The sequence below is a fragment of the Spermophilus citellus genome, assembly GCF_964194105.1.
Source record: "Spermophilus citellus genome assembly, chromosome: 8".
In the NCBI taxonomy this organism is placed as follows: Eukaryota; Metazoa; Chordata; class Mammalia; order Rodentia; family Sciuridae; genus Spermophilus; species Spermophilus citellus.
Window position 1 is genome coordinate 94,840,638 of NC_138189.1, and position 24,309 is coordinate 94,864,946.

Here is a 24,309-nt window from a genome sequence, read left to right on the forward strand (position 1 = left end):
AATACTGAGGCTCTGAAGCATTGGGATTTGTCTCTTGAAAGATTTTCTTACTTGTCTCTTTTTATCAAGTTTGTGTGTGTGTGTGTGTGTGTGTGTGTGTGTATGTGTGAGCATGTGTGTATAAGTAAGTAAATGTAATACATGCAAAATATTATAAAATCCAAACAGCCTAAAAAAGCACACAATGAGAAATCTCTCCCCCACACTCACCTTTCACCCCTCTCTCCACCATGCTCTTCTCAGATTAATCAATATTATCAGTTCCAATTTCTTGGGTCTCTGCAGATAGTTCATGCATTGAACTACATCTTTCTATAAATGGTAGCATTTTTGTTCTGTACTTGTTTTTTTCTTTAGTAGTGCATCCTGAAGTTCTTTCCACATAAATCTAAATTGTTCATTTTAATTCCAGCTACTTTAATGCGGGAAAAGGAAAAGAAATCCACACTAAGCCTTCTGGGTTCCCATGCAAACAATTTGGGCTTCTTCCTGTCACTCATTTTGGGATTAATGGAAGAAGAGCTAGGTGAGGTTATCTCAGACAATGCCAAATGTTTTTGTAGACTAGCATAGCAGCCCTGAGTGGAGTTACACATAATCTGAAGGTCTGAGTTGGACAAGGGAGTCAGGTGAGGGATTATCTTCATTGCAAAGAGCACCCTGAATAGAGAGCAAGTATCCCATAACCCAGTTACCAGCAAGAAACATAGACAAGCAACTCTATCTTACTTTTTCTATAGGATGTCATTGTATTACCATAAATCAGCTTCCTTTATTTCTAATTATAAATGAAAAAAAGTGGGCTTAATTATGGATTTTGAGAAAGTATCTAAAAACTATTCTGAAGATTCTCTCCATGGAAAAATATTTTTGTCGTCTGAAACAACCAAGTATCAATTAGATATTATGTGGAATCCATATCATAGGGATGAGGGTGACGGTGGTGGGGAAAGTTAATTTATGGAATACAACAATTGAATAGAAGAATTGAGGGAAAAAATACTTTTAGTATCAATTCAACCTGGAAATTTCAAAATGTTCAAAGCTGGATAGAAATATGTTAGATTGTGGGCATTTTATATTATTTTCCAATTAAATGATTAGCTACTGATAGTTCAAACAGTAAGTCTCTCATTTTTGTACGAAGAGCATTTATATCCATTGTTCTGTTTTGATTTGCTGAACAATCCAAGTCCAACTTTGGGGGTATCCATTTCCCTAAAGAGTTCCTTTTAAAATCTTCCTGAAAACATTTAGTGCACTTCCTATGACCCCATCACCCTGGGAGGGTTTGACTGTGTCCAGTGAAGTTAACTAACTTTAAAGCCAGCTGAAGTCTTTTTTTTTTTTTTTTTTTGAGAGAGAGAGAGAGAGAGAGAGAGAGAGAGAGAGAGAATTTTTTAATATTTATTTTTCAGTTTTCAGTGGACACAACATCTTTATTTTATGTGGTGCTGAGGATAGAACCCAGCACCCCGTGCATGCCAGGCGAGTGCATTACTTCTTGAGCCACATCCCCAGCCCTCAGCTGAAGTCTTCATGAAAGTCACAAAAAAGTAGTTTAACCTCTAATTTACAAGGTGTTAGCAGCCCATGAATGCAAGAGAAAGTTTTATTCTTTGAAGCCACTTTAGGACTGAAGGACAAGTTTGTTTCAATCTAATGTATGAAGTATGATATGTCAAGAGCTTTGTAATGTTGTGAACAACCAATAAAAAAAATAAAATAAAATAAAAATGAAGGAAAAAAAATGACACGACCACATTGAAACTAAAAGAATCAATTTTCTGTTCCTTTTCAAAAAAGGAAACTACAAATAAGAAGACCTCAAAAGTGCAGTCCAGCAGGCATTTTCTCATCAGCAGATTTGTAATGGCAGCACCTGGTGAGCGCTTTACATTTCTCCAGTCTAATGTGACTGCTGGACATTTTAGTCATTTGCTTAGTAAACTTGCATTGCATAAAGTCCCACTGTGTTCCTTTCACAGTGAAGATATTTTCATGATCAAAGAATGATGCTTAGGTTTTTCTGTTAAAAATGATCTTTACTGTTTATTTAAATTTGACCCTGAATAAAAATAAAACAAGTAAAACCTATTAAATCTGTAAAATGATCTCTTCATTTAAAAATAAGGTTTTAATGGTTTTACACAAACAGAAATAGCAATGAAAACAAATTACTTAATTTAGATATGAATGATTTAAAATTGCTTCTTTTGTAAATACTCCCAAGGAACTTCAGAAAATTCAATAAATTGAAATTACGGAAATAGGTACACTTCTCTCTGGCTCTGACCCTGTTCAAGCTTTTAGAAGTTTTTTGGACTTTTTCTCAGTTTTCAAGAAGTCTGGAAAACCAAGATGGAATGACCATACCCATTATTTGAAAGGAGATAAGCATCACATTGAACTCTGCCAAGTGTCCCCTCAAGTCTTCAAAGAACACAAAGAATAGAAGCCTCTCCAGAGCACACTTTGACATTTTTTCAATTCCCTCAATTTTCAGGTTGAAGATTCATTATTTTTAACCAGTTGCCAGAGGGAAATGACTGTTAATGAAATTTGATTATAATACATAAATAATAGCTTATTTAAAGTATCGTTGTGAGTCCTTTAGAAAATCAAATAGATCAATCATCTCAAGAGAAACAGAACAATCTCTAGCATTTTGTACTTTTTTTAGCAATTGTTGCATTTTCTTTTTCAGTTACTAATAACACCTACTTATTTGGTTCTTTGCAGTTTATAAAACATTATCACATCCTCTTTGATTTACCTTTCAGGATTATAAAGCAGGGGCTGGGGTTATGGCTCAGCAGTAGAGCGCTTGCCTAGCACGTGTGAGGCCCTGGGTTGATCCTCAGCACCACATAAAAATAAATAACTAAAACAAATGTAATGTGTCTAACTACAACTAAAAAAAATATTAAAAAATTATGAAGCAGAAAGTCCAATTCTGATAACATTGTTTTTTTTTTTTATGTGTTTATTGGCATAGTCAAGTTGCACTTCTTATCTACCACCTGCAATAATGTTCTTCAACGGAAAGAAGATACACTGACTGTCTTTATTCCTAACAAGAAATAATAAATGTTGATGATTAACAAAATTTCAGTCCTTACAGGAATCTGCTTCACTGTAGATGCACCCCTCCCTTGATCATAATTACGCTCCTGACTATCCCTATCTCAGTGAGAGAAGTTCAAAACTTCACTCCTCCCACACAGCCTCTCAGCCAGACCGGGAAGCATCAAGCATGGGTTCATGTCATTTTATTGCCAGTGAAAATGACCCACAATCAAGCAGAGAATCCAGACGAGTGGCTTCCATTTGACGACTATGAGAATCAGTGCAATGTCTCGCAAAACATGAAGTAGGCTATGATGACCTCAGTCATGCTAAATTTGTCCTCCTTCCTATATTCTCAATCCATTCTCTCCTTATACAGAATCTGGCTCCTGTCCCAATATTGACACCTATCCTCTTTAGCCCTTCTCCACGATTAGCTCATTCTGAACCTCTTTGGGGCAGAAAAGCATTACCTTCTTCACTCTAAATTATGAAGGACTCCAAGGGGATGCTTCCCATTTCACCATGTACCAGCTTTTCCCTCATAAGGGTGTAGCTGGAGAGCAAGGGCCTGTTTGCGTGGGTGTAAGGCGCAGAGGAGTAGGTTGGAATCCTCTGTGCTTTTTTTTTTTTTTTTTTTTTTTTTTTTTTTTTTTTTTTAGGAAAAATGTTTTCATTAGTTCATTATGGTTCTACATTACTAGTGGGGTTCATTTTGACACCATCACACATGCATGGAATATATTTTGCTCCATTTCAACCTCAGGGCTTCCTTTCCCCCTGTCCCTCCCTCCCCCTATTCCCCTTACTCTACAGATCGTCCTTCTATTAATTAATTAATCAATTCATTAATTTTTATGGTGGTAGGTTCGAACCCAGGGCTTCGCACATGCTAGGCAAGCACTCTACCACTGAACTCAATTTTAACTGGGGCTTTCTAGGTATACAAAAAGGTGGAATTCACTGTGATCTATTCATGGATATACATAGCATAATTTTGTCCATTTCATCCCGCGGGTCCTCACTCAGTTGCGAAGGAGACCTCCTCTCCCCCTGGGGACTGTGATCCTGCATTCCTAGCTTGCTAGTCATCCTTAGTCACCAAAAAGTGAGTTCTATTCCCAGCCTGCTGTGACCCCAGGGCAACCCTCCTTTGTGGGGAGAAGTAGCCCTTAAACTTGAAGTGATCTAGTTTCCTTCTTTTCAAAAGCGAACTCTCAAGTCACATGCTCTCCGGAGTGGGCTGCTGGGGAAGGCGTGGTCATCGCTGGCACCCAGCGCCTCCAACCGGGTCACGAGAACTCAGGCGGTAACGGGGGCGGGCTTCTCCAGGGAACGTCATTGGCGGCGGTGACCAGAAGAAGGAAGGGGCTGGCGAGGGGCGGGCGGAGTCTGAAACCTTCCCGCCTCCGCCAGGCTTTATAAGCACTCGCTGGTGGGAGGTTGGGCTGCCCGGGGTCCCTCGCACCCGCAGCCTGGCGTGTCGCTGGGCCTGTCGCGCGCACCCACCCTCTGCGTCTCACATCTGGCCCCGGGGACAGCTACCCCAAGCCTCCCTCCAGCCGCAGCCGCTCGAGAAAGTTCACGGACCCTTGAGTCCCAAGGTACCTGCTGGTCAGCCGTCCAGGGGTGAGGTGGGGACTCTTGTTTACCCCTTAGAGAAGTCAGCTTTGTCTAGGAAGTTTTTTCGGGTGTCGCATGAAGTCGTCACCAGACGCGCCTGCTGGCTTGGTTTGAAGGCGGACACCTACGACACACTCAGGAAAAATGCTAGCCTGAGCCCAGCCTTGTAAAACATGGACACTTGTAAAATGGGGAGTTTCTGGAAAGTTTTGGAGATGTGGATGTGCCTTCTTTGTACTTTGCTATATTTTGTAGGTTTTTTTTTTTCCTAACCAGAAAGAAAAAAAAAAAAAAAGAAAGAAAAAAGTGTCACGCAGTCACGTATGAGGGTGGCAGGCGCATGGAGCATCCTTGCCTGAGTCCCTTGCCCTTGCCCCCGCCCCACGCTCTCGTTGGGGGGCGGGACCTTTCGCAGGCACCCGAGGCTCCCCGCAGCGCCGAGTTCCTCTGCCTGCCAATTCAGTTCGGTTCGTTAGGAAAGTATATCTGTTGCTTTCTGGGACTTTCCCCAGCTTCCAGAGCAGAAATCGGAATTTCCCAAATCCCCTGGAAGCCTGAATTCACACTATTCACAGTGGATGTCCGCAGCCTCGGACAAGTGTGCCTGCGCACGTTCCAAGGGGACAGGCCAGTCCAGCGGCCTGGGAGGAAGAAGGCACAGTCCGTGAGAACGCTGAGCTCTCTAAGGTTCTGCTCCTCCTGAGTCTGGTTTTCAGCACTCTTTTTGGAAGATCTGTGAGCGCAGCACACGTTGATTCTGCTGACAAGCTCTGCTAAACTGTAGGGTCCTCCCTGATGGCTGCAAAGGGGCGCTGCAGGGTGATGGCCGCCGAGCGGGTTGGGCAGGAGGAAAACTGTCTAGCTTTGCTCCCAACTTTCTCTTCCCCTTCTATAAGCTTAGAGTGGGGTATTTGTCAGGGAGAAAAGACTTGGAAAATAATGGGAATTTTCTACTTTTAATCACATATTCTCTCCAGAATATCAGTGAGGAGTTGAGGCAGAGAGAGAAGAAGGCAAACATTTTAGAGGGGTACATTTCCTAACACATCATCCACAAGGAATTCCATCATTAGGGTCAACTTTGTTTTGTTTTGTTTTGTTTTTTGACCAAACTCTTAAAACTTGAGAAACTTTTTTGGCATGCGTGACCACCCAGGGGTGCCAAACTTTCTGTTAAACTGCTTGGACACCTGGCTACTTCTAGCAAAAAAAAAAAAAAAAAAAAAGAAAAAAGAAAGAAAGGTCTCTGAATAACTTTTTATTTATGACATTTGAAGGCCAAATATCCTTCTGCAATGCCAGGCTAGTATGTCACTTCACTGGTTTTGCAGGACCTTGGGGGTAGGGTGTGTATGGGAGGGGTCAGAGTTGGGAGATGGCCATAGCATTGTTTCATTCAATGCCTGTGCACATATCCATTCTTTTTTTCTTTTCTTTCAGAGGAGTCAGAAGCCTTCTCTTGAACTGCGTATAACCCTCTTTTGCCCTCCTAAGACCTCCAGTTAAGTGTACACTTCCTGGTGTCCAGCTGGGGTCAGCTCTTCTTTTGACACTCAAGCATGCAACCCACATGCCCTGTTTTATTGTAGCTCTTTTGTTAAAACAGATAATACTCTTTGTCAGACATCATCAGTGTTCTTCAACTTTGTGATGTCAGATTTCATAGTTTGCCAATTAATGATGCTTGGCTAATCTCCAATTCCCATAAATTCCTTAAAATTCTAAGACTTCATGATTTTTGTAAAGAAAAAAAAATTGTTAATGTTTGAATAGTTTGTGGAATTTTTTTGGGGGGTGGGTACTGGGGATTGAACTTGGGGACACTCGACCACTGAGCCACATCACCAGCCCTGTTTTGTATTTTATTTAGAGACAGGGTCTCACCTAGTTGCTTAGCATCTCACTTTTATGGAGGCTGGCTTTGAACTCATGATCCTTCTGCCTCAGCCTCCAGAGCAGCTAGGATTACAGGCATGTGACACTGAGCTGGGCTGTGTTTGCATAGATCTTAATGCACTTAGTGTAAAATCCCAAAATTTCAAAGTATACAGTGAAAAGTAACTCTCCTTCCTACCCTTGGCCTGTTTCCCTCCTTAGAGATACCCACTCTACTGTTTTCACTATCTAAGCTCATTGTCCTTCTGTTCATTTGGTAGTCTCACAGATTTCAAAAAGCTTTTTTGAGCATCTGCACAGGAGATTTTTGTAAAAATCCACTAATCTAAAATTTATTATTTTAGTTATTTGTTAGTTTCTGCCCTTTCTGTTTTCCTTTTGACTACTTTGAAATGCCAGGGATCCAGGCTACTTTGTAACAAATATATTAGTTTCTGAGTTCCTTGAAATCAGAGACTATGGTCAGAGCAGCTTCAATCAGATTAGATCAGAGACTAGAGCAACTTTGATGCTCCCCAAACAACCTGCCACAGTTGCTGGTGTGTACCAGGTCCATGCTCATAATTTTATACACAGGTTTCAGAATAACTGATATTGATGGTAACCTGGTGCTTCAGAGCATATTCCTCTAACGAGGCAGTGCTAATAACCATATTTCCTTTCCCCAAAAAACTAGAGTCTAGGTTGGTGGCTTGCTGGCTATAGAACACACATTCCCAAGTCCTCCTTCTTTTTAGATTAACTGCTATAGTTTGTGAAGGAACTGGTAACCAAGGAGGTAGAACTTGTAATGGTAAGTGAGGGAGCATTAGAGTTTGAATCCTGCTCTTGACACTGCATTTGTGAATAGGCTAGTATTTAAATCCTTTGAGATTCATGTCCCTCATCTGTGAAGTGGTGGATCATAGGGTTCTTTTGCACATTAGGAAAGATGAAGTGGAGGCTTAGCACAGTGCTTGGCACATGTAAGACATATATAGTAAGTAAGAACCCTTGTTGTCAGTCCTTTCTTACCTTTGAAAGATAGGTAAATGCATTTGTCAGTTCAGGCTACTTTATGGTGCAGTAACAAAAAACCCCAAAAATTTCAGAGAAGAAGGGTTGATTTTTTTTGCTTATGTTATGTTCTTTATGTATCTGTCTCTAGCCCTTCCCTCCAGGACCCAGGTTGATCATTAACTTTTGGAAACTTCTGATGTAACAAAGGAAAGAGAGAAGATGCAAGTATACAGTAGCTTTTAAAGCTTCTGCTTGGAGCCTGGCCTGGTGGTGCACACCTGTAATTCCAGGGACTCAGGAGGCTGAGGCAAGAGGATTGAACATTTGAGGCTAGCCTCAGCAATTTGGTGAGACCCTAAGCAACTTAGCAAGATCCCGTCTCAATAAAAAATTAAAAAGGCTGGGAGTGTAGATCAGAGGTTAAGCGCTTCTGGGTTCAATCCCTGGTACTCCCCTCCCCCAAATTCTTCTTAAACGTTAAATTTCTTTGTTTTAAATTTTTTTCTTTAATTTTGATTTTTTAATATTGCAAGTGTAATACATGTTTATTGTGGAAAATTTTAAAACAAATAGGAAAACCTAGGAGGAAAGTGAAAATTACCCAGATATCATAATAGCACATTTTTCTTGTTAATTGCTAATTGCATCATCCTACGACTTATTATAATTATTCTCTCTTATGCTGTCTACTCCTTGAATAATGAGACTTTATTATCCTAATTAAAGCATCTTCAAATCACAGTGTAGGATGGATCAACCAGTTCTATTCATTGTGTGTTAATTCTTGCTGGCTTTGGTTTCATGGTTATTTTTGTCACTCTTGGCCCAAGATTTTGAGGGTTTCTCTCACTTTTTCTACTTATAACTGGACATTTCTTTTCTTTTTGGGTAGTCCAATATGATGTTACAATGTCCAAGAACTATATGATGAATGAAACTGTAAAGATAAAGATGCATTTCTAAGTAAAAAATAGTAATCTTTCTCAGCTCTGCCACTTGTTGAATAATGAAGTGAATTAATTTTGATTTTAGCAGCATAACATTGCAAAACAGAAGAAAAGATTCTATTTTAAAAGTAAATAGCAGGGGCTGGGGTTGTGGCTTAGTGATAGAGTGCTCACCTAGCATGCACGAGGCACTGGGTTCGATCCTCAGTGCCACATAAATGTAAAATAAAGATATTGTGTCCACCTAAAACTTAAGGATAAATATTTAAAAAGTAAATAGCAACAAACGTAAAGGGAATAAAGTATTCTGTTTTTTTTTCTTTTTCAGACCAGTATAGTTTTGATACCAACATGTAATGTAGATGGCAAACAAAAGATAATGAAATCTAAACTAAAAATCAACCTCACTTAAGATTATTGGTGTCAAAACCCCAAACTAGTATAAGCAAAGGTCCAGCAATACAAGCAAGAAACACACAAGAAAAGCAGGGGATGCTTAGCATCTCTCTACACCTCATCACAACACAGATGAAAGGAACTCTATGGAGCTATTAAGGAGTGAGCTATATTGAGATGGGTAGAGGTGGAAAAAAAAATCACCCATGTATACTCTTAAGGAAACAATGAAAATTCCAGAACTAAATCTACTATGTTTATATTTGTGAAAGACCTTAGAGAGAAACATGCACATGTGGCACATGTGTGTGCATGCTCATGCTGGTGTGAGTGTGTGTGTGTGTATTATATGTATGTGTGTGTGTGTGTGTGTGTGTGTGTATGCTTATGCTAGCAAGAACCAACTTTTTAAAGGTTGGTTAAAAGTAATCTTGATAGACTCTAGGAGAGAAAGACAAAGGGTTAGGGTGTGGAAAGAGACTTCTAAATTCTTGTTTTATTGTTTGAATTTTCAAATCATATGCATGTAATTTTAAAACTAAACTAGTTTTGAAATGACAGTTTCATGTTAAAAGAACGTAAAAAAAATTTATCAGTTAATTCTCTTCTCTGGTTGTACTACTTTAAATACTCTGATTATCAAAAGTGAACATAGGGAAGTGTAGTTGGAGGGCACCCGAGGGCTCGGGGCTATAAGGATGTGGTTAACAGCAGTTGGTTTGTTGCTTGTGGTTAATGACCAAAAAGCATCCAGTTGCTAAAAACCATGCACAGAAATAAACAACTCCAGTACCAGTGCAGACCATGATATTTAGAACTACCTTGTGGAGATTTATTTTAAGTGTGTAATGTCTAAATTTAAAATTAAAGAATATGATAACCATTGAAAGCATTTACTATTTTCAGTCATTTAACTATTGGAACTCTAAGTGAGGCTATAAGGAACAATATTTCAATTATTTGTTTATAACAAATTTCTTACTTAATCAGATTTCACAATTTCTAATGATATCATAATACAGTTAATAAAGTGTAGGTTTAATGAGTACATCCTCTCAGGGTATTCAAACCAGAGATTTTTTTATTTCCCAATTTTCTTTTTAAAGTACAACTGTCATATTTTATCTGGGCTAAAGTTATTCTATTTCAATGAGAATGGATCTGAAATTTCCATGTCACTATGTTGTCAATAATCATTACTTGCTAATGTCCAGATTATATGTATGGTCTTAGGGTCAAACTAGAAATGAAAAATAGAGATAGCAAAAGGTAAGACACCAGTTCCGATAGGGCTTGGTGTAAGATTACACACATGCATTAGCTAATTGAGAGGGTCCTGTGTATTATCATCTATCAAAAAGTTTCCATCAGAATACTAGAATCAAAGTTCTCAGTGATATGAACTAACTCTGGTGGTTTAACTGTTGCAGGCTGATCTTCTGGTGCACATCATGTCTACTTTTGAAGATGCCGACACAGAAGAGACAGTAACTTGTCTCCACATGACTGTTTATCATCCTGGCCAGTTGCAAAGTGGAATATTTCAATCCATAACATTTCATGATAGACCGAAATTCCCTTCCACTGAAGTGATAAAATTTGGACGGAATTCCAACATCTGTCATTATGTTTTTCAGGACAAACAGGCTTCACGAATCCAGTTTTCTCTGCAGCCATTTAAACAGTTTAACAGCTCAGTTCTCTCTTTTGAAATTAAAAATATGAGCAGGAAGACCAGTCTGATTGTGGACAGCCAGGTGCTAGGCTACCTAAATAAAATGGACTTGCCCTACCGGTGCATGGTCAGATTCGGTGAGTATCAGTTCCTGTTGGAGAAGGAAGATGGAGAGTCACTGGAATGGTTTGAGACACAATTTCTTTTTTCTCCAAGACCGCTCTTGCAGGAAAACTGGCCAGCACAGACACCCATACCTGAGAATGGCAGCTGTTCATCCTTTTCTACCCAAAGCCCTCTTCCTACAGAAATGGATGAAAATGAATTGTGAACCGAGGGTCTAAGAGGAGAAACATGAAGAATGAAGGATAGATTGGAGACATTCTGCTTATTAAAAGTTTATTAGTTTAGTACATCATAGTCATCTGTTAGGCTGCCAAGTTTGGGATTTGTTATTACCATCGTGTTGTTACTCATCGTCTTAGTCACCTGTTGCACTTCTGGATCTATGGAGAATTAAGTGTACATTAGTGAGGGTTAGTGTGTAAAAATATCCTTGTGATGAAATTGTGTTCTCAAAATAAGGTCATATATTTTCTTTTTCTTCTTGATATCGGTTGGGATTTGCTTTTGTAAGGAATTATATCTTGGTTTGGTCACATCATTTCACAGCTGCCATTAATTTTCAAGGTCAAAGCTCCAGGCAGGTTATTAACTGGTGTCTATAGCCTGTTAGTACTTGTAGAACCAGAGTACTGGAATGAGTTCTAGAGTTCTGTCTGCACGTCATTGTGGCTTAAATATAAGGAGAAACAATACCTTGATTTTTCTTTATGGAATTATAGTCTGTTCCTAAGACAACAGTTCTCCTTAATCTCCTTGTCTATATTCATTATCTAAAACTAATATTTAAACACTTTTAAAAACCAGTGTTTAAAATTACTTTCTTACCAAATTTGAAGTTTGATTTTTATGTACTTTACATAACTTTTCAATTTCATTTTTTTTTTTTTTTGGTACCAGGGATTGAACCCAGGGGCAGTTTATCACTGAGCCATATCCCTATCCCTTTTTAATCATTTATTTTGAGACAGGGTCTCACCAAGGTGCTTAGAGCCTCCCTAAATTGCTGATGCTAGTTTTGAACTCATGATCCTCCTGCCTCAACCTCCTGAGTCACAGGGATTACAAGTGTGCCATAGCTCAATTTAAATTTCAATTTTTAACAGCATTCATGAACATAATAAAATCAAAGTTTAATTCCTTAACCAATTCTTTGAAACTTTTGAAAAAAGGGAAATAATTATTCTTAGGATGTTCTATGTAAATAAATATATGTAAATATTTATAATAAATGCATAAACATTTCTAAAAATTTAGCTTCAAATAAAGTTGTATTTATTTAAAACATTCACATTTCACTTCTTTTAGCTAAGTTAAAGTGAATGTTACATAAATAAGAACCATTTGATTAATTAGATTCTAGCATTAAGAAGTGATATTTCGGGGCTGGGATTGTGGCTCAGTGGTAAAGCACATGCCTTGCAATTGTGAGGCACTGGGTTGGATTCTCAGTACCACATATAAATAAATAAAATAAAGGTCCATTGACAACTAAAAAAAAAAAAAAAAAAAAGAAGAAGTGAAATTTCCAGGTTAATGAAATGTCCTGCTATAACAGGTCCAATTTTGAAAAAAATAAACATATTCCTGTAACAGCCTTTCTAAAATATTTTTAATAATATTTTAAACTTTCTGGCCTCCTTCCAATGATTGTTAGCCCAAGTACACCTTCTGTTGTTTCAGACCATCAGTTTCTCCTGGCTATAAAAGATGATGTCCAACACCTCGGCCCCTCCTCAGCACTAGAACTATTGCTGTAGAGAGAACTATTTGTCCCTACTTAAAGTGGCCCAAATAACTTTTCAGTTCCTGTGTCCCGTTTTTTTTTTTTTTTTTTTTTTTTTGCTTACTCCCAGAGTAATGGCTTGGCCCAAGATGTGCAGATGTCCATGTGCTAACCTCTGAAACTGTGAATGTGTTGTTATGTAGCAAATGGGAAGTAAGGCTGCAGATGGAATTAGGTTTGCTCATCAGTTCACCTTAAAATAGAGAGATTGTTTTAGCTTATTCTGGACCTAATAATTACAGGGTCCTTACAAATAGGAGAGGCAGAGCAAGATGTCAGAGTGATGAAATGTGAGGACTTGTTTTGCTGGTGCAGGATTTGAAGATGGACGAAGGAGGCTGTGAGCCAATGAATGCAGGTAGTCTCTAGAAGCTAGAAATCATGCACTTGATATCTAGAAGTTGAAAAAGGCAGAGAAACCTCTAGAATGCAATGAAATCCTGTGGATACCTTGATTTTAGTCCAGTGAGATTTGTGTTTGACTTCTTACAGAACTTGAAGATGATAAATTTGTTGTGAACCATTAAATTGCAATAATTCGTTATAGCAGCAAATACTCTGACCTGAAGTTATTTATCTACTATCTCTTCTAGTCACTAAGTTGCCTTTACTATATTATATTTAAAAAAAAAATTTTTTCAGAACACTGGGCCACTAAGCCACATCCCCAGCCCTATTTTGTATTTTATTTAGAGACAGGGTCTCACTGAGTTGCTTAGCGCCTTGCTCTTGCTGAGGCTGGCTTTGAACTCATGATCCTCCTGCCTCAGCCTTCCGAGCTGCTGGGATTACAGGCATGCACCACGGCGCCGGGCTTACTATATTATCTTTTTCTGGGATTGTAACTTCCTTTCTGAGGTGGATTTACAAAGTAGGTCACCCAGGCTGTTAGAATTATTCATAGTGAAAATGATCTTATGGTACAAGCTGTCTCTAAGCAAAGCGTATACACTCTAATGTGTAGGTTATGTAACATTCAGCCATTTTGAAAGAACTTTCCACTTGTTTCTTGTCTTTGAGGCTGATGGCTAAATGCTAAATTACAAAGTTTTAATATTAAGAAATTTTGGTATCATTGTTACTGAACCCAAAAATGTGTTAGGAGATACATCCAGAAAAACCTCATGTTCATATAAACTAGTTAATGATTTTTCCTAATGTTTAACCTGCAAAAGATTTGTTTGAGAAATACAAGCTTCAATTAAAAAAAGTTTTTTTTCTTAATAGATTGGCAAAAAAGAGGGTTACTAAATAGTAATACTACTATTCTCCAAATAATAGAAACTTTCCATAGACCAATTCTTTTACTAGTACTGAAGTAATAGGTTAGTATTAAAATTGTTTTGAGTACAAAGCATAAAATCTCTGCCAGAGCTACCTGAGCACAAATAGGGGTTGTTAGAGGCAAGCTGAAGTACCTCATGGAACACATGGAAGGAAACCAGCAAACCTTAGTCAGGATTCAAATGCCTGCAGCTCTGCCCCACAACGAATATCAGCTCCATTCTCCTAATACATGGTGGCACAAGACCACGCATAACTCCAAGATTTACATGTTATTGATCACTCAAAAAGAAACTGATCTCCTTATTCCAGTTCCAGGGAAAAGTCAGCTTGTCACCCCTCACAACCAACTCTCCTTAGGTAACATGGTCACATATAATAGCTGCTCTGGTCAGTGACCATTGGGTAGAAAAAGCATTTTCTAAACAAAACAAAACAAAAAACAAAAAGTGCCACAGTGGACTAGGTGGGGTCAAACAAAATATTGATATTCTGCAGCTGAACTGTGAAAATTTCAACATATACCTGAAAGACTCCTTTGTCCCTAGGAATTGAATTTTCTTGTGCCAAGTTGAGAGGTATGTTAACTTGTGCCAGTGCTATAGTAACTTTTCCTGAGTCTGTAGTTTCACGACATGGTTGTGCCTTCCACTGGTGAAATCTCATGCCATATGATTCTATAACCATTTTCTAGAAAATTCTGTATACTATAAGATGTCTGGATTGACTTGTAGAAGCCTAACTTTTAGGCTTATATGAACGATGGTATTCATTTCTATGAAGGTAAGATGGGATATGCAGTCACTTAAGCTGTACTTTAAATTATTTGTATCTGTAGAAAAATTAGCCATACTCCTACTACCAGGAGATAACTGTTAACATTTTTTTTTGTGTGTAAGTGGTAGCTGCTTTCATGTGACTTCAGGGCCCTTTTTGTCAGTCAACACTTGTTTAATTAATTCCTTGTATTAGTTGTTTTGTGTTAAAATAACTGTGGTTACTATTTTATTGTGTGGACCATGATTGAAACCATCAGAGAGCTTAAATTTCAGGTGGTGACCAAGGATGAGAGCTATGTAAAGTGTGATTGAAATTTATTTGGCTTCTAATTGCTTTGAATTGTTCTCAAACCAATCACTCATTATTCAACTATTCATTCCACATGAAAATATTTACTTGACTTCTGCCTCTTAAGTGAGGAATTTAGGGTCAGGAGCTCTAGTGAAGAAAATTTAAGAACAGTGATTTCAGCTGTTTATGGTCTCACTACTTTGTTCCTGATGGAAGGCCACAAGGGAGTAGAGATGAACCAGTCTGGTACTGTTGACTGTCATTGTTGCTCAAGAGCCAAAAAGAAAACTTCTGTCATGATAAGGTGCAACAATGGAACTTCACCTTAGGTCAAAGTGTCTTTTTATGACAGTATCACTTTGGGTATCTTTAAACAATTTTTCAACACTCAGCTAAGCAAACAAAACCCAAACTTCCCAGACCCCTCAAAAAATAATATTGACCTAACTTCTACAGGATGAAGTTATAGTCTTGAGAGTGAGCTCTCAATCACACTGCCTCAGTTCATCTATTTCTCGTGTAACCTGACACTAGCTCAGGATCCTATTCTGAAAAATAAGGATTAAAATAGTGCTTCCCTAGAAGTGTCTCTGTTTAGATCAGTTGCGTACACTTTTATGGTCCCTTATCAGTGTTCCACATAGCATGTTATTGTGAATAGCACTGGGCATAGTTAGCTCCTTATATTTACAGTCACATATAAAAGATTTCTGAACTACAGAGGATGTTAGTGTATATTCACTCATTTAAATAATTTGTAATAAAAAAAATTCATATTAATATTTTTCTACTTTAATTTTATTTTTACCTTTAATATTACCTAAGGATATAAGAATTAGATTCAGGAAATCCATTTCTTAGATAATTCTTGTGTGATCTCACCAATCAGATAATTAACTAGAGGCACCAATAAAATGAATATAGGATAACATTATTAATATATTTGATATCAAGTGTGTTTTTTTAAGATGGCTATGTTAAAACCTTATGACTAGGACATCTTTATATAGAGCAAAATGATAATTTGAGCCTCTACTAAAATAATATATCCAATTATTGGGCTAGGGTTGTAGCTTAGGTAGGGGTAGAACACTTACCTAGCACATGGAGTGCACTGGGTTCAATCCTCAGCACGACATAAAAATAAAGTTATCATGAACATATACAACTAAAAACAAAATTAAAAAAATAATATATCAAATTATTGAAAAAGAGCAGGAATAATTCCAAATTATATCATTTTAGAAGTACCTAAAGTATTCCTGGTATCTTAAATAAAAACCTTAGATTACTCCACATCCGCTCCAACTACCCCATTTCTCTGCTGAGAGCAAAACTTTTTGAAAAATATCTACACCAGCTGTTCTTCATTCTTTATCCCCTACCTCCCCCGTTTCCATCCCCTCACTTATATAACAGATATGCATCAGTCTTCATGTTCCCAAACCCAACCCTAACTCACCCATCCTCTTCTCGGTGCATTTGATGTTGGTGAACCCCATCTCCTGGCATGACACCACACCTGTATTCCTCCTGAAGCTTCATTAGGCTGTTTCTCCTTCCTTTAAAGGTCAACTTTAGAGAAACTTCTTTGCTTTTGTGCTTCCCTGGGGTGAACTCAGATAATGGAATGACTTAAAATACCACTAACCTACTAATGACTCCCAAACTTCACCTAGACCTCCTTCCTTAAGCTATAGACATACACCCTAGGATCCTCATTCAAATGTCACATAAACAACTCAAACTCAGCTTTCAAACAGAACTCTTCATGTCCTCCACTTTCCCAAGCCTGTTTCTTCCATTACATTTACTGAGTCAAGTCAGAGCCAAGAAGTTAAAGTGAGGGACAGTTGCAGCTGCTATGTTGGCTCTCACACTCCCACAAATTTGGCCTTTAGGGAGACTCTGAGCTCAAACAAATTTAGATAGTTTATTACTTGCACTGATAGCAAAAGCAACAGCAGCACAGTCATCTCCCTGCATCCCTTGTCCTTACAAATGTCCCTGTGATGACACTGAACCAAAGGAATGAGAAGACAGACTACATAAGTGTAGCTGAGGGTAGTTCTGTTATTGGGGAGCACTGTTAACTGTGGCCAGTTTCCTAGCCTATTTCTGTACATGACTAGGGGTGAGGTAGAGTCTCATTCTTCACTGGAACCATGGAATTGCATGAGGAATTTACCTCATGGCAGCCTTCTTCAAGAAAGGGAGGCAGGTGACAAATTGCCCTTTGACAACTCCTCCAAGACTATTTGGCATGTTCCAGGAAGAATCAGAGTTTTTGCCTGTGTGGTTTATGTGCAGTTATGAATAGGATAGTCTTTTATCCTCATATCCAATTCATCAGAAAATCCTACAATTTCTACCTCTCAATTTGCTCTTAATTTCTGCATCCATTCATAATTCCAAACCACACCATGTCCCTTTGGGAGTTGTATGCATACACTCCTGTCCTCTTACAATTCATTCTCTACATAGCAGCTGATCTTTGGAAAATGCAAATCTGATCACTATACATCCTGACAAGCCAGTGGCCTTCTTTTATGCATCAAATAAAATTCGCTCTTAACCATGACCTAGAAGGCCTCATATGAATGATCTGGCCCCCTAACTATCCCTCCAACATGAACTCATCCCACTCCTCCTCTCATTCTTGATACTTTCAGTTCCAATGGTTTTTTAATTCTTTCAGCATACCAAATTCATTCCCACTGCAGACACTTTGTACTTGCAGTTCCCTTTGATTATAACGTGCTTCACAAAGCCTTTTTGCTTCCAGCTCAGCTTAAATGTCTCCTCAGAGGGGATTCCTCTGACCTATCAAAGGTAGTCACCTGGCCCTCAGTTACACCTTACGTATTTACTAACTGATTTTCTTATATTTATTTATTATCGTCTGTCTTTATCACCAAGATGGTTAAGTAAGCAAGAGCAGGGACCTTCTAAGTTTTTTACTGTTATGTCCTTAACACTCTCCTAGACCCTGCTGACTCTCCAATGTTTATTCAATAAATAAGTTATTTCTAGTGTATTTTATAAACATAAAACAAAAATTAACATTCTTTTTCTTAGAAGTTAAAACGTATTTTCAAGTTTAGTTCCATCTTCCTTTCCTAATTTACTCCTTTTTGTTTTCACATCAGATTTAATAATTTTATTAAATTTGTATCTTTATAAAGTAAAATCAGTAATAATCAAATAATTTATTATCTTTAAATGTAAAAATGTGTTTATTCACAATCCTTGAGAAGTTATCATTCCTTCAGAAAATTTTTTATGAACAAAAAGCCAAGAAAAATTACAACAGTAGCTTATGCCAAACCAAAAATATACATCTGATGTATATAAACTTTAAAAAGCATTAACACAGGCAATGTGAATATAGAGTACCTTTAAAATATTTTCAATGACATAGCTACAACTCAAATTATATTGACAGATGTACATAAAAGCATTTCCTAATGTATTATATTTACATATTAAATTATCACATTTATTTCTATGAGATTAAAAAAGGACAAAAAACTACAGATTCATTGCCTAGCAGTTCAAATATTGAAAGGACCACATGATTTTTTTTTTAAATACAGCAGGAACTTTAAGTTACTATTTATATCTGGACCTTCCTATATTTTTGAGAACATGCACGTGTTGCAAGAAAAAGAAAAGAAAAATACACTAAGGAAAAAAAGAATTGGTTTGCTTATTAAATCATACTCCATCCTCAGCAAAATCAAGGAAAGCAATTAGGGAATGTTTTATATCCCTGGCTTTTGATATTGATACACAAATTTCAATGAGAAGGAAAGTTAACTATCATAAAATGCAGTTATATATATATACATATTGATAGACTTAGTTCCATCCCATTGAAGTACCTTGTACTACAAGGCAAAGAAAAGTGTAATAAAATCAATAGAACCTTTCATACCAGAAAGGATTTTATTTACTTTGAAATACCCGTATTACTCTTTTTATGTTTCCTTTTCTTAAATCATTCAGAGAACGTTCTGTAAAATCTAAGATCATTCATTGGAAATATAGAATTTTTTAAAATAATGACACCTAAAAACTTAAATATATCAATTTAAAGTCAATATAGTAGCATGTAAAAGGAAGTGAAAAACCTAAATTATACATATTTCCTTAAATATCATTTTTATTACCAATTTAAATGTCCAAACTCTGAAATTCAGTTTGTTTTTATCTTTTGTTCAGATTGAATCAAGATCATCATACTAGGTTATACAATAAATACAGAAAGAAACTGATAGTTCAGCATTTCTTAGGGTCATCTATGCAAATTAATTGTGCTTAATACTAGTTAATAAAATCCAAAGAAGCCATAGAAGTAAATAATGCTGGAAAATGGATACTATTCTAAATCTGACAATCCCTGGTCATGCTCCCTTCACATCTGCTGAGAATTAGCAAAAAATACTTTTAATATTTTCACAGTAATGGAATAGGCTTATCAATAAAGCATTTGAAGTAAAAGTAATGAACATTTTTAAAATATGTAAATCTATAAGAGTAAACAGGAATGCTATAACGAGTTAAAATAAAGGAAATTGATAACATGACAAAACCATTAAATAGGTCTTGAAAAGGAGAAGGCAGATGATAAAATTGCACTTAATTCTGAAGCAATTCAGATCTATCATTCCTATTCCTTTCTAACAAAATAATCATTTACACTGTGGTTTCTAACCTCCTCTTTACAAAAAGGCGCAACGCAACCATCTATACATTCTAGTTGGTTTTTAACATTTGGTCATAACTGGGATAAACAGGTTACACAATTTCACCCTATCGAGTCTGTTGACCTGTATCAGACTGCTTCATGCCAGAATCAGACAGTTCTAATACAGGATTTACAAATCCAGAATACTCGGAGTTGCCATTATCATCCATTTCGGCACTGACAAAATCATTCTCCCACTCTAGTCCGTTGGAATCATCAGAGGCTGATGTGGGGTTACTTCCAGTCTTCTTGCTGCTACACTTAAGTGCTGCCCGGAGAATGTCTTCCTCCGTTTTGGAACGTTCTCTCATTGGAAGCATTCTATTCATGCCTAGGATTTGAGCACAGTTTAAAAAAATCTCAGTTAACATAAAAAGCTATATTAAAAGATTCCCAGGTTTTTACTATCAGACTTGATTTGTGAATTAATTTTTAAGGAGCCAGTCCAATGGAAGCTTTCTCATGGGACATTTTTGGGGTCTAATCCTGAGATAACACCACAGATATTTAGATTCCCACAGCTTTTCTTCCCTTCTTACTTCCCTTATTCTAAAGGACAGTTTGGATATAACATTGATCATCTGATGAGATGAAATTTCTGAAGAGTCATAAATCAAACAGAATACACTGAGTTTTTTGATTGCTATTGTATTTGTGGGGGGAGATACTAGGGATTGAACTTATGGGCACTCTACTTCTGAGTTACATTCCTGGCTCTTTTAATTTTTTATTTTGATATAGGATCTCACTAGGTTGCTGAGGCTGACTGTGAACTTATGATCCTGCCTCAGCCTCCCAAGTTGCTGGGATTACAAGAGTGCCTCACTGCCCATAGCTGATATTAGTCTTATTTATCAAATCAGTGTGTCTGCTAAGGTTCTTTCTTACTTAGATGATAACTGCACTTCCCCGAGACTGACAATCACTCTAATGATAATATCAAAAATATTTTTCCAGAACTTACTAGGTTCCTGCTAATATTATATGCACTTCAAAATATGTTGATTTAATTCTCAACAATTTTATGAAGTTAAGTTACATCATTATTAGCATTATTATTAGTATTAACTCCACTTTAGAGTTTAGGAAACTGGAAAGGTAAATGATTTGCTCAGGATACCACAGTTATAAAATGGTATGGTTAGAGTTTTTTTTTTTTTTTTTTTGGTTAGTGAGGACAATGAAACCCAGGGCCTTGTGCATGCTAGGCAACTGCTCAACTGCTGAGCTACATCCCAAGCTCTGATGTTTTAATTCACTTAGTTTGGCTCCAAAGTCTGTGCTCTCATGGTATTCTTACTCTCTACCACAAAAGAGTAGCAATGTTTCTAGAGGAAGCTGTTCTAGATCTAACTCTGAACAGAAATAAATGGGTAAAATGAAAAGTGTCAAAAATCTTGGAGGAAAAAAAATGTCATTTTACTGGCAATTAAAGGTAGAGAACACAGAAAAAAAATTTGAATTTATAGGTATAGAATTAAAATTAGAATGGATTGATAAAGAGACTTTAAAGAGAATACTTAGACAATTTCATTTTCTGACCTTTAAGAATTAGATACCACAGTATTTAAATTTGAATCACTGTTATCTGTCATTCTTGAAAAGCACAGACTCAATCCAAATCCAGTAAAGCCAGTTATTTTTACAGATAAGAGCTCATATAAAAGCATGCCCTGGATATTAATTTAATTTTGTAGATTTGTAGCTGGTAGTTTGTTTTGGGGGATTTATGTCTAAAGGAAGTTGGATCGTACATCTATGAAAAAGTAGGTTTCTAGTATTCTTTTTCCTATACCTGGTTTTAACAATTCTCTCAATAACTTGAATAGTAACCTAGAAAGTCAATTACCTACAAATATTTTTTACTTTTGGTACCAGGGATTGAACTCAGGGGTCCTTGACCACTGAGCCACATCTGAAGCCCTTTTTGTATTTTATTTAGAGACAGGGTCTCATTGAGTTGCTTAGCACCTCGCCATTGCCGAGGCTGAACTTGCAATCCTCTTGCCTTAGCCTCCTGGGCTGCTGGGATTACGGTTGTGTGCCACTGTGCCTGGCACCTACAAATATTATTAGCTTGGTGTGGATGACAGAACCACAAATCAGCATTACTAGAAGAGAGCTAAGGTCCATTCCATTTCAAAACTTAAGAAAATATTTAATGCTTATGATTTTTCTTAAAGTTCTATAATTGAGTCTTCCTTCTTGGATTGCCTATTTCTTAACATGAAAATGAAAACTTAGGCCTTGTTTAGTGATATAGATTTTACAAAAAGAAAACCAAATGAAAAATATTTTAGCTACTGTTGAGTGTGTGTGATGCACCCTGGACTGTGTGTTTGTTTTATATATTCAATCCTCACAATATTCCTTTATTTGTTCAAATAACTGTTTTTTTTTTCAGTGTTGAGGATTGAACCTAGATCTCATAAATGCTAGTAAGCTCTCAACCACATCTCAATTCTGTTCAAATATTTATAGATTGCCTACTATGTGCCAAGCATTTTTATACCCCCAAATAAATTAACAGTGAAAAATTATCTTTCCTTTTTTACAATGGACTAAATTGCAACAGCTATGAAGACACAGCAGTTAAAATTCAAGCTCATATCTGAATAATGCCTTTTGTTCCACACCAAAGAAATATTAAAAATTAAATTGTTAATTTATAATTAACCCAAAAAGTCAAATGACTTTTTGCTTTAGACTGCCCACAAGGGGGCAGTAATCCTTTACACTGAGTAATTTCATGAAGTACATTATAAAAACTTTCAAGAAATTAACATTTATTTTCTGAATCTCAAGAAACATTAAAAATTAAATAACTTTCTAAACCATTTATCAACAAATAATAACTGCTAATACAGCAACAGTACAGAAAATTTTTATATTGATTCTTTTGCAAGGCTTTGTATTTATTCAGTTTAAAAAAGTAAAATAGCAAGGTAGAAGATTTGTATAAATCAATACAGAACAAATTAAACGTTTAAGGTAAAATTGTGAATTATAAAATACCTTCTTCATCTTCCCACTCGAGATCTAAGGATGTACTGTCATCATTTCCACTAGTTGATTTAGTTTTGGTCATTAAATCACAGCTGCTTTCTGTATTTGGTGTCAATACTGTGGCATCTGATGACAGTCCTAGAATACATATATAAAATACAATTACATGTTGCCACCTGTGCTCTTTTACCACAACATTTTCATTTGCAACAATTGTATTTTTCTAAATACTACTATTCCTTTAAACTTCAAAACATAAATTATTGAAAATATTACATTGGTAAGTTTCTGTTAAGAAAAGTACATTTTTTTTTTTTGCCATCTAAGCACAGCAAACATGCAAATCTAAATTAATTACAAGCTTTGTAAATAGGATAAACAAGCTGTATGTAATGTTTCTAATACAAAAACACTGCTAAAACACATGAAAGACAGCCTATACTCTCCAAAGGAACCACTCCTAAGCTCCCCAAACTTCCCAGGAATAGAAGCATAGGAGTTGACTTTTGAACTTCTTTTCTTTTTTTGGGGTACTGGATACTAAATCCAAGGATGCTCTGTTACTGAGCCACATCCCCAGCTCTTTTTATTTTGAGACAGGGTCTCACTAAGTTGCTTAGGGACTCACTATGTTGCTGAGGCTCGCCTCAAACTTGCAATCCTCCTGCCTCAGCCTCGTGAGTTGCTGGGATTATAGTGTGCACCATCACAACTAGATGACTTGAAGAAACATCAGAGTTTTAACTTTTGATACTTGAAGAAACATTTTAATCTTACAAACCAATTTGTAATAAGTATAATAAGTACACTTTTCTACTATTTCTTCCCACTTTTCCTTTGTTTTCTGGGGAAGGGTAGGGGTAGGATCAGAACAGAAATGGAAAAAGCAGTGCTGGACTCCCTATGTGGCTTATACAGAAATAGTCTGAGATTTTCCTTTGTTTCAAATCCTTTTTAAAAAGGAAAGATAATATTGTATAATGAATAGCTATTTAACTAATTTATCTGGAAAATACAAATTGAAGGGTAGGGAGTTCTATAGAAAAAGAGCCAGGATTTCCAATTATCTGTTTAATGTGGCATAAAATAAACTAAAATGAACAAAGAATATGTGAAAAGACTTACTGCTGCTTCGAAAAACTTCATATTGAGACTTTACATTTATCATACAAGATTCAAAGTCATCTTCTGGTCCTGAACTGTAACAAAATTGAATTTTTTTGTAAATGCATAGTATGTGCATAGCAGAAGCAACAGAAGAAATGCATAAGTTGATGGTATTTTGGTTTGAAAGCCTATTTCAAAAATTCATAATTGCCATACAGTCAATATAACTAATGAAAATAGGTCTTAATTTTCTTAATGCTAACATGAAACTGAAAACATAAGATTCAAGCTAATTCTGAAATCAAATCTCTAGAGCTTAGTTATAAATCCAGCTTTACAATTATAATAACAAGGCATGATTTAGTTCTTTGAATGAGCAGGACTACTTGTGAGAAGGTGACACTGAAATGACTTTTCTAAAAAACAACAACAAAAAAACACATTAACTTTCTAAGAAAGGAGATAGACTAAGGAAAACACAAACAAGTAAAGCTATAAATAACTCACCCAAAGGCATTCAGCTATTGTCATCACTTTCAACATGAAAGATGTGATTAATCTTAAAAATGCCCTGAAG

The 24,309-nt window shown here is 36.6% G+C and overlaps 2 protein-coding genes across 6 annotated transcripts in view; one reads left to right on the forward strand and one right to left on the reverse strand.

Moving 5' to 3' along the window:
* The first annotated feature begins 4,439 nt into the window (after nucleotides 1-4,439).
* Nucleotides 4,440-14,844, forward strand: TIFA (TRAF interacting protein with forkhead associated domain). 2 transcript variants are annotated; one of them, XM_081304820.1, is made up of 3 exons: nucleotides 4,545-4,673; nucleotides 7,736-7,934; nucleotides 10,361-14,844. In XM_081304820.1, exon 3 carries the CDS (start codon nucleotides 10,382-10,384, stop codon nucleotides 10,934-10,936), a length of 555 nt encoding a protein of 184 aa, XP_081160946.1. In that variant the 5' UTR covers nucleotides 4,545-4,673; nucleotides 7,736-7,934; nucleotides 10,361-10,381; the 3' UTR covers nucleotides 10,937-14,844. The 2 variants fall into 2 exon arrangements, with proteins under 2 accessions (XP_081160947.1, XP_081160946.1); XM_081304821.1 differs by lacking the exon at nucleotides 7,736-7,934 and having other exon boundaries at nucleotides 4,440-4,673.
* A 3,243-nt stretch (nucleotides 14,845-18,087) lies between these two features.
* AP1AR (adaptor related protein complex 1 associated regulatory protein) overlaps nucleotides 18,088-24,309 on the reverse strand; it is a 36,507-nt gene continuing 30,285 nt past the window's right edge. For all 4 annotated transcript variants that reach the window (XM_081304641.1, XM_081304640.1, XM_081304639.1 and 1 more), the window contains 3 exons: nucleotides 23,751-23,824; nucleotides 22,635-22,763; nucleotides 18,088-19,950 (listed from right to left, as the gene is read on the reverse strand). In XM_081304641.1, coding sequence (XP_081160767.1) covers nucleotides 19,685-19,950; nucleotides 22,635-22,763; nucleotides 23,751-23,824 — 469 coding nt within the window. In that variant the 3' untranslated portion in view covers nucleotides 18,088-19,684. The remainder of the gene's footprint in view (nucleotides 19,951-22,634; nucleotides 22,764-23,750; nucleotides 23,825-24,309) is intronic.